The 16,405-nt window shown below is 36.6% G+C and overlaps 1 protein-coding gene and 1 long non-coding RNA gene across 2 annotated transcripts; both read left to right on the forward strand.

The window, feature by feature from the left end:
- The first annotated feature begins 295 nt into the window (after window positions 1–295).
- LOC130051304 (uncharacterized) lies at window positions 296–847 on the forward strand. Its single transcript, XR_008799743.1, has 2 exons — window positions 296–469; window positions 790–847. It is a non-coding gene; the product is annotated as an uncharacterized LOC130051304 (long non-coding RNA).
- Window positions 848–3,988: 3,141 nt separating this feature from the next.
- Window positions 3,989–15,999, forward strand: LOC125664762 (probable cytochrome P450 49a1). Its single transcript, XM_048897576.1, has 10 exons — window positions 3,989–4,005; window positions 6,477–6,688; window positions 6,925–7,150; window positions 7,908–8,086; window positions 8,281–8,476; window positions 8,659–8,821; window positions 9,330–9,496; window positions 10,618–10,699; window positions 13,045–13,251; window positions 15,769–15,999. Exons 1-10 carry the CDS (start codon window positions 3,989–3,991, stop codon window positions 15,880–15,882), a joined length of 1,563 nt encoding a protein of 520 aa, XP_048753533.1. The 3' UTR covers window positions 15,883–15,999.
- The last annotated feature ends 406 nt before the right edge of the window (window positions 16,000–16,405 follow it).

Raw genomic sequence — 16,405 nt, forward strand, 5'->3', positions numbered from 1 at the left:
AAACATAAACTTTTATTGGATTATATAATGGTCTTCCATATTTCTCTATTTAGATATGTAGTAATGTAATTATGACCTTAATGGCTTTCCTTATGATTAAACCATGCATGCAGTTGTTGTTCATGGTCTATTTAATTCCTTTTGGTTGGCTAAGCTTAGTGTCAAAGGTTATATGTCATGGGTTTTGTGAGTTCTGTTGGATTTTTAGATAGTCAGTTGTATTCACTAGCAGAGTGTTGAAGGGTGGTTTTCTTTGCATATCTTTTGACATCTTTTTTCTGACGAGGTAAGAAAATGAATCTTAACATATTTATTGGTGTGAATGTGTTAATGAATGAAAGAAATGAAATTATGTACTTTATTTCATATTTAACAAAGGAGTAAAATAGAATTAATATTTTATACAGGTTCCTTGAAAATCAGTTATCTTCCTAATTTTTGATATTTTGGCTCTGGTACCATATATCTGGTAAGATCATTGTTTTGTATGTATTTCTGTGATGTCTAACTTGTATTTGTCATATAATTTCTTTTGTGTGTGTTCGATGTGTACTTTACCATTTAGTTTGCATAAATGTCATAAATGATAAGATTTATTATATTTAAATGCATTATGGGTAAAGAGCCTCATTTTGAGATTTAAATGTTATTTTATAATTTTTCTTAAACTTTACACAAAATAATGGACGAATAATTTTGTGTTCATTGTATTGAAATTATTTCCCTAGTATTTGTATATTTTATGTGGTGTGTGATTGTGTATGCTTATAATTGTTTATTATGTTTCAGAGCTGCTATTTACATGTCAGAAATAGATTTATTTCTTCAATAAACTCATAACCTGTCACGGATGGTCTGTGTGGTCATTAGAACCGGTTTGCAACCCCGTAACAGTTTCTTAGAACTTGTATGGACGAAATTGTACACATTATTCTTCATATGTGGATTCAATATATCCCAGTGAACTCAAAATAAAACACACCAAAGAGTCTTCCATATCTGCTTCATATTCGGATATTTTATTGAACATAGATGTCAACAGCAAACTAATAACACAGACAAACCAGATGACTTCAGCTCTTCCTATGTCAACTCCCCCTCCCCATGTAGCAATATTCTACTATGTCTATCAATTGATTCGATACATGAGAGAATATTCTGCATATTTGTGTAGCAATATTCTACTATGTCTATCAATTGATTCGATACATGAGAGAATATTCTGCATATTTGTGTAGCAATATTCTACTATGTCTATCAATTGATTCGATACATGAGAGAATATTCTGCATATTTGTGTAGCAATATTCTACTATGTCTATCAATTGATTCGATACATGAGAGAATATTCTGCATATTTGTGTAGCAATATTCTACTATGTCTATCAATTGATTCGATACATGAGAGAATATTCTGCATATTTGTGTAGCAATATTCTACTATGTCTATCAATTGATTCGATACATGAGAGAATATTCTGCATATGATCAGTTATGCCATTCTTTCCAAACTGATTTTGACTACGGATTACTCCCGTTTACCTGGTCAAGATATTGGGCTCATGGCGGGTGTTACAGGTCAACAGGGAATGGTTACTCCTCCTAGGCACCTGGTTTCACCTCAGAATGTCCAGGGGTCCGGGTATGTAGTTTTAATTTTATATTTTTATAGCATTTATGAGATTGATCACCGTACGGTACCTTCACATGTTCATAGAGTCTAAAACCGGAAAATGCTTATTCAAGGATCATTATATAGTGTAGATTCACGATTGTATAAATACTTGCCCCGGGGCAAAACACAGTATGGGGTCTAAGTTTTGGATAGGTTCATCGAGGGAAATATTTTCAAAGATATTTTTCTTAAGAACGGCAAGGCTGTGAAAAATTTGTCTAATTACTGTAGAAGCCTCCTTATGGTATATGTTCCTAATTGCTGAAAACCCAGGGTCATTCATGATAGGGACCAAAGCAAAAAAAATTGGTTGGTAAAAGTTGGTAATATCTTTTAAAAAGCTTTGCCACAAGAAAGAAAAACAGGTTCATGATATCAAATTTATTAAGTATAATCTTATTTATGTAGTTTAGAAATATTAATTTCTTTTCAAGTGATGTGCAAGGACCGCAATTTTACATGTAAATGTCCCGAATTTGCAAACTTACATTTATATAGGGAACTTGGAAAAATACTTCTCGAGAAAATGGTTAATAATGAGAAAATCTCTATACTGAGGGGTGGGGGTGGGGTGGCACTAGTTCACAGACCTATAGTTAAAATGATATCCAATACTTGAATAATCATAGCATTTCTGATGTGTTTGCTGTTGGATAACCTTTCTTCAATGATTTGATCAGAATTGGTTTTACTTCAATGTTGGATCGTAAAATAAAATATCCAATTACATTGACACAATGGTACTTCCACCAATGGTACGTTTTCCATGGAATAGCCGAGTTGATGACAATGTCTGGAAATAATTGCTGCTCGATTAGACCAATAAAAGAAATAAAAATAGTTCACATGAAAGAGTTGTCAAACAAAGTGGTGCATTAGTTAATTTAGCGTACGTGTCCTATAAATTGATCTTCTTATCAGATACACCCACTTCTGTCAAGATATATGTTCAAGGATTGGTGATTAAATCTTGTCTAACAATCGTAACATGGGAGTGATATATGATATAATACGGATTACAGTATTGAATTCGGAAGGTCCACGAGTATTGAATATCACCTCCACATCACGCCACAAGTTTATATCTACAAAATAAAATGTAAATAATATACTCTCTGACTAGCGCTGGGTGTTATCTTCACATCACCCCTTCTCCATTCCATTCCTGATATCTCTTAACCAGCGGACATGGCTTTTCGCGTTTTTTTTAAAAATTAATGATATGATCAGTATGCAGACAGTTGACATGCACCTGTATTTCTATTGTCGATATATACCTACTAGATAAGATTAGTATGCAACTGAGATAAAGCTTGTCTGAACACAAGGATGTGGAATGGACTTTCTGCGTTGGGATTATCTCAACACTATCTTTCGATTGTAGGACACTGTCTGTAAATAGCCGAATATTCCAAGGCCAGGCTAGAATTAGTCCTGACATTTTTGGACACAATCCTCCTACAACTGATCTATTTTCAGATCAGTTTGTTCATAGATGGCATGGATATATCATAAATACGTAAAATACATACCTTTATATGAAAATATTACATTGCAATATATTACCTGCATAATATTACCTACTTCTCGTGTTTCCGAGGGTCACTGTATACCCTGTTCTTAATGTTGTATTCTTTATGAGATTTATGAGATTGTAAAGAAAAAAATTATAACGGTGTCTGTAGTCAATCATGTGTTTGTACATACATTTTACCATGTGTACGTAAATTATGAAAAGTTGGTAAAAAGATATCATTTACTGCAATCTATAATTAATATACATATATTCATACAGCCACAAGCGGTCTTGTTTTGATTAATTGTGGTTTCATTAATTTTAGTGAAAATTAAATTTCGTGGATTTTCAAAAATACAATTTCGTTGATTAGCGCATGCAGTCTCATGAAAAATTATTCTACGTTCTTTCTTTATGAGTAAAAATTAATTTGTTGATCATTTAATTTTGTGGTCTCGCACTTCACAAAAACGAAAATTCATATTTAATGCTTAGTGATGATGTGGAAGATGTAGAAATGATGACATAAATTGTGTAGACGGGTAGATGAAAACATTCTGCTCAATCCATACGGATTAGCACTGTATAAATAAACCACATTCTACTCTTAAGCAAATATGTGGGCCGCAGTCTTTTTAATTTGAATTGGAGAAAGTATATTAATCAAATATTCTACAACAAGTACACAAGACTTTATTTCTTCTAAATGGCACAGGTAAGATAAGTTTGAAACTCACTACAAGGTCAAGGTAAAGGTGTATTCGTAAAATCAAAGATATGTGTTGAGAATATTAATCATGAAATCACAAAGCAGGTATGTTAATTAGAATTGTCTTTGACATAAATATTCTTTTGTCGTTTTTCCATTTATATCCGACGAGTTAATTTTCATTTTGTATTTAATACATGTATATATCTGTCGAGGTTGAAGGCAAAAGGCGAATGTGTTCAAAATGGCTTTTTAAATGTTTGATTTATGTTTAATTCCACTTGTAATGAAGATGTAATGATCATTTTAATGGCATTCACGTGCAAATGCGATCTCCGCAGCTTCATTTTGCTCAGCAGTGATATAAATGTCATCCTCATTTAAGAAGTACTTCCACTCCACACAAAGAATTGGTTCATTAAGGCAAACGTGCGTAAAAAGAGGTGCTTAATTTAGCCTTTGTTCTATTATGTGTACTCTCCTATGTGATGTTTGTTTAGTACCATATTGATGTTATTCTGTTTCTGGTGAGTCGTTGGACTCCAGGATAATAAAGAACTTGAACACGTATGAGTAGTATGGTACCATATGGTAATTAAATCACAGTTACTCACTAGTATTAATATAATTAAAATTATTACACATAACAAGATCGGCATAATCTTCCTCTTCAAAATTTAAATCATTCCCCCTGGATATGATGGTGTTTGAACGATAAAAAAATCAGCATGTATCTAATCTATGGACACAATGGTGTTCGAACAATCAAAACAAACAAGATTGCTAACGTAGCCATGTCCCCCACCGCCGCAAAAAAAAAGTTGTAGCACAAAAGTCCCATAGCTCCTGTAAAATTTGTCGAATCAAAATGACGGCGCAATATGATCAACTACATATGGTGACTAACAATCCTACAAATTTTGAACAAAATCCGTTGAGGGATTTCGGAGGAGTTGCGTCCACAAAGTGCTTCTAAAGTGTAGCATGTACAAATTCAACAAAGTCCCATAACTCCTGTAAAATTTGTCGAATCAAAATGACGGCGCAATATGATCAACTACATATAGTGACTAACAATCCTACAAAATTTGAACAAAATTCGTTGAGCGGTTTCGGAGGAGTTGCGTCCACAAAGTGTTCCTATAGTGTACTACATACAGTGTATGTACAAATTCAACAAAGTCCCATAACTCCTGTAAAATTTGTCGAATGAAAATGGTGGCAAAATATGATCAACTACACATGGTGACTAACAATCCCACAAAATCCATTGAGCGGTTTCTGAGGAGTTGCGTTCACAAAGTGTTTCTATAGTGTAGCATGAACAAATTCAACAAAGTCCCATAACTCCTGTAAAAATTGTCGAATCAAAATTGCGACATAATATGATCAACTACACATGGTGACTAACAATCCTACAAATTATGAACAAAATCTATTGAGCGGTTTCTGAGGAGTTGCGTCCACAACGTGTTCCTATAGTGTACTACATACAGTGTATGTACAAATTCAACAAAGTCCCATAACTCCTGTAAAATTTGTCGAATGAAAATGGTGGCAAAATATGATCAACTACACATGGTGACTAACAATCCCACAAAATCCATTGAGCGGTTTCTGAGGAGTTGCGTTCACAAAGTGTTTCTATAGTGTAGCATGAACAAATTCAACAAAGTCCCATAACTCCTGTAAAAATTGTCGAATCAAAATTGCGACATAATATGATCAACTACACATGGTGACTAACAATCCTACAAATTATGAACAAAATCTATTGAGCGGTTTCTGAGGAGTTGCGTCCACAACGTGTTCCTATAGTGTACTACATACAGTGTATGTACAAATTCAACAAAGTCCCATAACTCCTGTAAAATTTGTCGAATGAAAATGGTGGCAAAATATGATCAACTACACATGGTGACTAACAATCCCACAAAATCCATTGAGCGGTTTCTGAGGAGTTGCGTTCACAAAGTGTTTCTATAGTGTAGCATGAACAAATTCAACAAAGTCCCATAACTCCTGTAAAAATTGTCGAATCAAAATTGCGACATAATATGATCAACTACACATGGTGACTAACAATCCTACAAATTATGAACAAAATCTATTGAGCGGTTTCTGAGGAGTTGCGTCCACAACGTGTTCCTATAGTGTAGCACGTACAAGTTCAACAAAGTCCCATAACTCCTGTAAAAAATATTGAATTAAAATGGCAGCAAATTATGATCAAATACACATGGTGATTAACAATCCTACAAAATATGAACAAAATCCATTGAGCGGTTTCTGAGGAGTTGCGTCCACAAAGTGAAGTGGGACGGACGGACACCGGTATTTCTATGTCCCCTTCCGCGTTGCGGTGGGGGACAATTACAACTGTATAACCGGAAATCAGCTTTGAACCGGCTGATCCGTTACCTGTTACGCAATATATAAAAACTCACCATATACATGTACACTGTATGTAATATTGTATTCCAATGAAATTCTGAAAGTTACACTGTTTATATACTTTTCTGATAAACCATTTTCACTGCAGGTAAGATTTATACATTTAAAGAAATATTTCTCAGATGCCTGTTCCGCTTGACAAAACCAGCTGAGAGTCCCCGGATAGCTGTCACATTTAGGCACCCTGAAACACAACCCACGCGAACTATAGCTGGTGCTCAGGAATTTCAGCTTCTTTCAAACAACAGAATCCGGCCATTCGAAGAAATCCCAGGTCCTTCTGGAATATACCAGTTGCCATATGTGGGACTCATTCTACAAATGAAACCATTCAGTAAGTTTTGTTATGATTAATAATAGTCCCGTCTGTAATTAAAAATTCATTTATTTGACAACAATGACTTTGAAAAGAAAAAGAGCCACTAGCGAATATTGGTATAACCAATAATACATTTTTAAAACAGCAGGAAACAATGAACCGGAGAGGTCACGAGATTTATTTTCGGATACACAGACTGGGTCTCCTTACAATGTATATCACAGTCAGTATTGTTGATTGTACTTTTAAAGCAAATCACACCAAGGACGATATGCAGCAAAGAGTTCAAAGCTGGACAAGGAAATATGGACCAATCTGCAAACAACGACTAGGTCACGACTGGTACGTGTTTCTTACTGATCCAGGGGACTTTGAAAAGGTGTTCCGAAATGACAGGAAGTATCCATTTCGAGGAATTTTGCCATTAATCAAGGTCTACACGATGAGAACTCAAACAAAACCTGGACTAACAGCATTGTAAGGGTCTATATTTGTACTTTCAGTTTTCTCTTGCAACAGAGTTGCTATTAACTAAACAGCCCTTTCGTATGTAGGTTCGCCCCTGTATTTCATAGAACATGCAGGAATTCTAACTTTCACAGCGTTTTATCAGGTATATGTGTTAAAGACTACGGTTATTAGAGGGGTAATTCCAAAATGCTACGAGTAAATCGATTAATATATTCTGGACTGTGTTCAAGACAGCGATGACTGTCCGAGTCGCTAGGCCCTAGATGACAAGTTTTATTGAACGGACAACTACATGTACTTAACAGCTTACTTTCCTTCGGGGCCATAAAACATAAATGAGTTCACTTTTCATCTAACACTCACTTTCTTACTATAGGCTCCATATATAAAAGTGAGACTTAGACTAAAAGTGAGTTCGTCTAATATAAATTATTCTATATTCATTTCTGGATTACATTTGATATGTAATATGTATACAGTACGACTCCGCCCCCACTAGAATAAGAGCCAATAAGATACAGCACGACTCCGCCCCCCCCCCCCCTTCCCAACAGAATAAAAGACAATAAGATACAGCACGACCCCGCCCCCACTAGAATAAGAGCCAATAAGATACAACACGACCCCGCCCCCACTAGAATAAGAACCAATAACGTACACGTAACACACATATCGCAAACACATGTACCATAATTGTCTTTTATAGTAATAACTTTTTAACGAATATCTTCTAGTATACATGTATTGTAATTGTGTTGGTCAGAAACGACGAAGAATGGTTGACTTTGAGGAAAACAGCGCAAAAAGCAATTCTACGTCAAAAATCTATCAATAAATACCTTCCAGTCATTAGTGAAATCGCAGATGAGTTTGTGGAAAAATTCCGAGGTGAAGACCGTATCAATGACGTATTACAACACTTATTGGAATTCTCAACAGAGGGTAAGAGATGTTAATACAAATAATGATTTTGTTCATTCTCACTTGCATATATACGTGTACTTAAGGGCAGTGAGACAAATTCTGACGCTAGCGTCAATTCCTTAATTATAAAGTATTAATATAAGTGCAATGCACTCGAAATATAAAGCACTAATTGTTACTTGTAATTCTGATCCATTTCCCAACCATCCTAGGTGTTGGTAAAGTGTGTTTTGGTGTGCGCTTAGGATGTATTTCCAAACCAGATCAAACCGTAAAAACGGAAACTATGCAACATGTAGAGACGTTCCTTGACTGTTTTGGCAACCAATTTTACGTGATGCCATGGTATAAGTTATTCCGATCGCCATTTTATCGGAAGTATGCAAAATCTGCAGACTACCTTAAGAGGTATATTTGTAAACGATATATATGATCATGCGCAGCAAAAATGCTCACGATTATAAATTCGAAATTCAATTTTGACGGGCTAAAATAAAATACTTGGGATCCATCTTAGTGATCTCTAAATGCAAGCGTCTGTTTCTGAACGTACCTGTTTGCCGACTAATTCTTATTCTTTTTCTATCTAGACAAACAGGAGAATACGTTACAAAACACAAAGAACGTCTTCAGTCTGTAAGCAACACGGGATCTGACCCTAGTCTTCTTGGCGACATGATATCCAACCCTAACTTGACGATCGATGATATCCAGAGAACTTTGTTGGATGTTTTAGCTGGTGGTATTGACTCGGCAAGCAATCGTTTTCATTGCCACCCAGATTAAAATCCTGTTTTGTTTGTTTGTCAGGAACCTTTAGTTTACATAATTTCTTTGGCTAAATCTTTTTAAAGAATCATAACAAGATAGACCAAAGTAATACTTAACAGTTGAATGGTGAAATAATAAATTGTTACCGCGACTTTAATCCCAATCAAAATTTTCCACAAGCTTCGTGCCAACGCCACTTTTTGTATGGTCACATAAGAAAGACACGTGACTTACTTCTAATAACTTGCGCTTGGCAAAGGAACAGTCTCAATATTATGTTAAAGTCTTAGGTTTGACGTTGCTATAGGATTTTTAAAAAAAAACACATTTTATAAAATCTTGAAAGTATTGAAAAGACTAAACTTTCTCTTCATGTTTAAAAACATAAACTTTTATATTGTTTTTTAAAATGTTTCCTAACTTCTATTATCAAAATAATGATTTAATTACAAATAATTGTCTGAAAGCCTCTTAAAATTTCTACTTACAGACTGCATCAACTATGACAACCTTGCTTTTCAATTTGGCTAAAAACACAGACAAGCAAGACAGATTGTTTGAAGAGCTAGAGAAACATGTGTCAACAGTTGGTCTTCTCGATGAAACTACTCTTTGCAGCCTTCCCTACCTCAAAGCATGCATAAAAGAGTCATTTAGGTAAGCAGCCATTTTACAACTTGTCATTACTTTTTTTTTGGCTTCCTTGTGTTTTTCAATACCAGTGTTGTTTCATACGCGTCTGATAAGTAACAAGTACACTAGTATGCAACATTTAAATTTAACACGTGGAACTGAATTATTAGTGCACGAATCTTAAGGTCACGGCGCTACGTAACGTCAAATCTTTGTGACGTTATTTCTCTGTTCTATTGAATATGTCATAAGGACCCTTTGTCATGGGCGCAATAGGATTTGTTCTTAAAACTTCAATGAACTCAAAATTGAGTACACGTGGTTGCACAGACGATTTTTGAAATTTGGTCACTTTTTACTCCGCCCCTAGGGGTGCAAAATCCTGAATTTTAAACATTTATAATATTATTCATACCAAATTTGAAAAAAAGTTCAAAAATTCTATTGTTTACACATTTAATAACTGACCAATTTGACACCACCCTGATACTAAAACCCCTACCCCTGCGACCATCAAATTTACAATTTTGGTAAAAGACTACCTGCTTTTTATAAATATCCATTTAGTTGCAATAGCACCGAAGCAGATGCTATTTAAATGTTTTACACATAAACACTATATCTACTAAGTTTGGCCCCGCCCTGAGGTCAGAACCCCATACCCTGGGAATCATTTGCAATTTCGGCAGAGGCCCTCCTGCTCTACATCACTATGCATTTAGTTTTTTGTACAAATGTTTGGTTGAAGTGAAGAAGAATTTTGAAAATTGATAAATTTTGGGCAATTTTCGTCCCGCCCCTAGGGCCTCGGGGTGCAGGAGTCCTGGAATTTACAATTTATGTCCCCATTGTCCCAAAGATGCTTCATACCAATTTGAAAAGAATTCGAATAGTAGTTATCAATGTTCAATTGTTAACGCACGACGGAAGACGGACGACAACCAATTGCAATAGGTCACCTGAGTTTACTTAGGCGACATAAAAAGTCACTATACCATTAAGGGATTTTCCCGAACTTTATGTTCTGTTTAGATCATATTACATGTATATATGTACAATGATTCACTCACGACGTCAAAATTTTACGAAACTACATGAAATAGACTGTCAATCGTAATTCACAATTTTAAATCATTATCCCGTAGGCTAGTGTTTCCAGTTCCGGTTGGTACCGCCAGAAGTCTGGATAAAGACATAACTCTGAAAGGATTTCGAATCCCTGCATATGTAAGTTTTAATGTATATATGTAAGACTCTAAAGTGCGATGGTTGCTCCAAAGTGCGATGGTTTGTCGACGTTACGGACGCCAAAGTACGATGATCACGCCAAAGTGCGATGGTTTGGCAAGTCAAAGTGCGATGACCCGTCATTTGTAGGTGCACCACGCCAAAGTGCGACGGTCTGACACTCCAACGTCCGATGGTGAGGGGTAGAGTAACGTTTGTGACGTCATGTTATTATGACGTCATTCGTAACGTCTTTCAAAATCCAGTGTCAGTTTGCACCAACGAAGGTTCTTTCTGCTGCTTTCGGGATATTGTAGAAAGGCACAGGTGATTAAGATTTACATGGACGATAGCAAAGGCAAGGTATTGTAAGAACGGCAAAGTACTTCGACCAAACATGCTATAATTCATTATCATTAAATTTTATCATAGGCACCTGATCCCACCTCTGGTGTTTCCAGGGGTCCATGTTTGCCCAACTATCTATTTTGTATTGTCAGTAGGAGTTATTAGATTGATCACTGTTCGTTATCTTCACCTTTCATTGTGATGTACACGTAATAAAGTCCTGGGAGGTATGCTATAATGTAAAGCATTCTATGCGATTTCACGTTGGTAAATTTTGTGTTCATTAACACGACAACTAAATGGTAAAGAAATAAGTTTTTCTTATCATATAAACTATTTTGCATTGATAGTTTGGTGAAACAACACATGGTTGGTGCAGTCTGTACCAAAACACTTTGTGCATTCAGTTTTGCAAACGAACGGCCTTCACTCAATCTAAGTAAAATCAGACTTCTTAGATCCGCGCCGTATACTCTGCGTAAGAAGATCTGACATAACCCGATAGGGGTCATGTTCAGATGAACTTTATATAAGCCAGTCAGCGCGTCGGCTTTGAAACTGTCGGTGTTTACAATTCAAGGAAAACGGCTGCGATTGTTTGGTTTGAAAGAAAACGCATCTAAATTAGATGAGACATCACAATGCACCATTTACGTCAACTGGCGTTATATTCCTCGCGTTAATTAAGTAACCTATTTTGAAAACTATTCAAATCGTAACCATCCCTATTCATACATAAATCGCAATTCACAATTAATTTGATTTGGGTGTATTTTATCTCGTACGTTTTGTTGTTTGTATGGACGGAATAGATTAGACATTATTGCGAAAATTTAGAATTCCATATGTGAGAATATACAATTTTATTGTGTGCAATAAACTCCGTGGGAAAGTGATTACTGCAACTTGTTTACTAATTGCTGGGAACCGCCTGAATAGCCATCATTGTCTGTATGGCGCAATTTGACTGGCTGATAGTTCTCATGAATATTCCAAGCAAAAGGTCATGTGGACATGACCCCCAATGGGGTTATGTCAGATCCTATTATAGCGATTGTGAGCGTATCCTAGGATCTGATTTTAATTAGATTGGGCCTTCACTGTCACTCCATCGCACTTTCGCGTGTCACACTTTGGCGCATTATTGAGTACCATCAGACTTTGGCGCATTCGTCTCGCACCATCACACTTTGGCGTGTCACACCATCGGGGTTTGGTGCAGACCATGACACTCTGGCCTGACCATCGCACTTTGGAGTCCAACATATATATAAAATAGAATATTGTCTGGGTCAGGGCAAGTTTGGATTGGATCATGCTTTACGAAGCCATTTGTCTCTCTTTAATGAAACATAGTATTTGAGTTACGGGTCTTTTGGATGAGATTTCAAAGTACCGAAACTTACAAGTGTAGTTCAAAATAGCAATACAATGAATTAAGACCGACGCATGCTACGGTATCTGAAAGGTGTACAAAAAAGGTGATGATAACGAACAGTGATCAATCTCATAAATCCCATATAGAATGCAAAATTAACAGTAGGACAAATACGGACCCTTGGACACAGCAGTGGTGGGATAGATGCCCAAGAGAAGTATGCATCCCTGTTGAAATGTCTCACCTACCATGAGACCCACATCTTGATCATGTAAACGGAGTAATCCGTAGTCAAAATGAATATGTAAAGAACGGTCTAACAATTGGTATGAAGCACTCCATAATTTCAATTTGAATCCATTATTTTAGTTTAAACAATATTTATTTGTAAATAATTTGATAATAATGTTTACAAGCAACGTCTTATAATAAATTGAGAAACAAGTCAAAAGGCATTAATCTTACTCTCAATATGTTACAAGTGAGAGGTGAATGAAACTTCTAAGTATAATAAGTCATATGCTAATTATTACAATATACATGGGAAAAAAGAAATAGCAAAAAGAAAGATTATTTTATCATGTTCTTAACCATCATATTATATCCATTTCATGTCCAGACAAATATAGTGTTTTGTTCCGGAATCACGTGCCAAAACAGTAAATATTTTGAAGAACCCGAGCAATTCATTCCTGAAAGATGGATACGTGATGACGAGAAATATTCTCCAACACACGCATTTGCACATATTCCGTTTGGTCATGGACCTCGAAAATGCATAGGACAGAGATTTGCTGAGACAGAGATATGTATCTGCACCTCCAAGGTAATACGATTGTTAATTTGTTCTGGCGGATCCATTTCAGGGTGCACGAACTCTCCCCCTCGATCCTTTTAGGTCACTTAGATGACCTTTTGCTATCCGTATTTGTCCGCCATGCTTATACTTGTTTTTCAACTTCTTCTCTTTCACCGCCGTAAACTGGCTGAAAGATTGCCAAACCGGAGTAAAACCCCAATCAATCAATCTTCTCTTTCCGTGGAGATACGGTTAGAAAAGGTCCTCAGTACTCCTTGCTTGTCGTAAGAGGAGACTAAATGGGGCGGTCCTTCGGATGAGAACGCAAAAATAGAGGACCCGTGTCGCAGGTGTGGTACAATAAAGATCCCTCCCTGCTTAAAAGCATAGGCTTAAATTTTGCAACCCTTCACCGGCAGTGGTGACGTCTCCATATGAGTGAAACATTCTTGAGTTGGACGTTAAACAATCTACAATCAATAAGCTTCTTCTCCACAACTGTTCAACCAAACTTTCCCCAAAGCATCCTAGGGTGACTGGTTCAAGTGAAGGATATGCCTGGATACTGGCCAACGTAAATGAAATATACGATTTACGAGCGAAGACCCTTAACATCTTGCAACACGACTTTTCCATTTGATCCGCCAATTCCTTTAAGGGGGAAGACTGTATTTTGACGTCATATTGACTTCGATGTTTTCCTCTCAAACTAAGCAATATTATCAACAAAATGTACGAATGTATGAGAAGACATTTTTGGTTATAAATACGTTACATTCATACAGCTAAACATACACACAATGACAGCAGACGATGTCAAGTTTCCGTCATTCACGGAAAGAGACGAATATTCAAAAGTGAATAATTATACTTAGGTAAAAATCTCGAGATTTGTTTGAATACATGTACGGTGAAGATAACGAACAGTGATCAATCTCATAACTCCTACAAGCAATATAAAATAGATAGTTGGGCAAACACGGACTCCTGGACACACCAGAGGTGGGATCAGGTGCCTAGGAGGAGTAAGCATCCCCTGTTGACCGGTCACACCCGCCGTGAGCCTTATATCCTGATCAGGTAAACGGAGTTATCCGCAGTCAAAATCAGTGTGCCAAGAACGGCTTAACAATCGGTATGAAACACGTCAGACAGCATTTGACATACATAAAATTAACACGACATAACAATTTACTTATGAATTGAATACCTTTTGATGATGCTTCCGGTAAGTTCGTACGTATTCGGGGCAATCGTAACTTCTCGGGTCTTTCTGACAAGTACTTTTTCCGTTTGCCGGAAAGGTCCGAGAATGTGCGATTGCATTCAGGGATGACTTGGCGAAATTGGTGTATCGTGACGTCATATATTTTGAAGATTCTTGCAATATGCTATCCGTGATTCGATAATATTTTTTTTCCCAAAGTATGATAAACTTACACATTTCACATGGTGTCATTAAAGCGAAATTCAGGTGAAAAATTGCGATAGTTCCGCAGTGACATATTTCCATGGGTACTATGCGTAATCCTCATCATTTTTCAGCTGATGAAAAGCAAATCACGTACATTGGATTGAGCTTTCTTAACATGTATATGATACGTTTAAGGGGATTAATTCAATAGGTAAGAGGAGATACATGGGTGTTGTTTCAGTATTAATCAGAGCATCTGTATAATCACTTCTCACTAATCTTTGACAATGAATTGTAAAGAAACGGTGGTCATTTACTTTACTATATGTATGTAAATCGGTACATGATACTCAGGTGACCGTTAAAGCCCATGGACCTCTTATTAATTGTAAGGAGACATCCTGGACCTACCGGGGTATAAGAGAGACCCCTGACACTCAGTCATTTGCACCTCCTCCTTAAAAAAGTTTTGGGTCCACCAGTTTTATTTCTTTAAAGTTCGTTCTACAATTTTTGACTCGTATCGAGACATCATTAGCCACATATGTGAAGTACCACTTTAGACCTATACGCTCAGGGCGGTAGCAGTGAGGGTTTATAAGTGTGCTAACGTCTGGTAATACACGCATTTCTCAATATTAATCCCTAATACGTCGACTGTGGATTGATTGATTATTCATATTAGGTCCCGTCGAGAATTTTTCACTCCTAATGAGACGTCACCAGCTGTAGGTGAAGTATCGTAAATTTATACCCATGCTTAGCGCTCAGGGCCGTAACAGTGAGGGTTCTTAAACACGCTAACGACTGCTGCAACACGGGACCTGTGTTTTTAAGATCCTATCCGATAAAGCCATGCTTATCACTTCTAAATGCCAAGCGTTTGGCGAGGGAGCAATCACTACCTATGTTTACGTCTTAGGTTTGAAGCGGCCATAGCTCGAGCGGGGCTCGAACTCATAACCTCCCAGTTATACGAAGCGAACGCTCTACCACTGAGCTACCGCGACCTGTTCTTCAGCTGTGGAAAAAAAATGTATAAAAAATCGTTTTGTTATGAAAATTTCCTTCTTACAAATTAAGGATTTTGGCAAAAATGTTTAATTCACACGTTTTTACTTTCTTTTCAGCTATTGCGTAATTTTCGCCTGACACTGCCAGAGGAAACTCGTAACATTATATACAGGGATAAAACATTTCGAACACCAGTTAGCTCAGTGTCTTTCATCATTCATCAGAGATAAAATACTTCTTTTACAAACGATATATGTACCAGTTTGACATTGATTGTATTAAATTCTGTACGACAAAGTATATGGTCATTACTTTCTTTTCATGTCTAATAAATCTATTCTACAACTCCTAACTGTTTATGGCTGCTGAACGTCACTTGTTAACAGATATATTCCACATGCATATTACTGTTTAACGTCCCGCTCGGTCGATCAGAGTGGGAACACTTCCCCTATAGCGAGATCTCGCTAAAACGCGACTATCCCTCTTTAGCGAGAGTAAATATATCCCCGTACAACCGAGAAAAACACCCTTGGATCGCATCTCTTCGTGTTTCACGTGCAAAGAAGAAGTGCTAAAATGTCTGATACTTCTGCGAATATATAAATCAAAACAAAAACACTCACGATGTGCATTGGATTTCAGCCCCCTTCCCTCTAACGGCAGTGACGTCGATATGAAATTTCTTGATTGTATTGTCAATTGTATAAAGACAATTCGCGTCATGTTGTCGCACTTAGTATTACACGGATG

The sequence above is a fragment of the Ostrea edulis genome, chromosome 1 (genome assembly GCF_947568905.1).
Source record: "Ostrea edulis chromosome 1, xbOstEdul1.1, whole genome shotgun sequence".
NCBI classification, from domain to species: Eukaryota; Metazoa; Mollusca; class Bivalvia; order Ostreida; family Ostreidae; genus Ostrea; species Ostrea edulis.

Coding starts and splice junctions, on each gene's coding strand:
- LOC125664762 (XM_048897576.1), top strand. Junction 6,689..6,924: donor TCTACAAATGAAACCATTCA/GTAAGTTTTGTT, acceptor GTACTTTTAAAG/CAAATCACACCAAGGACGAT. Junction 9,497..10,617: donor TGCATAAAAGAGTCATTTAG/GTAAGCAGCCAT, acceptor ATTATCCCGTAG/GCTAGTGTTTCCAGTTCCGG.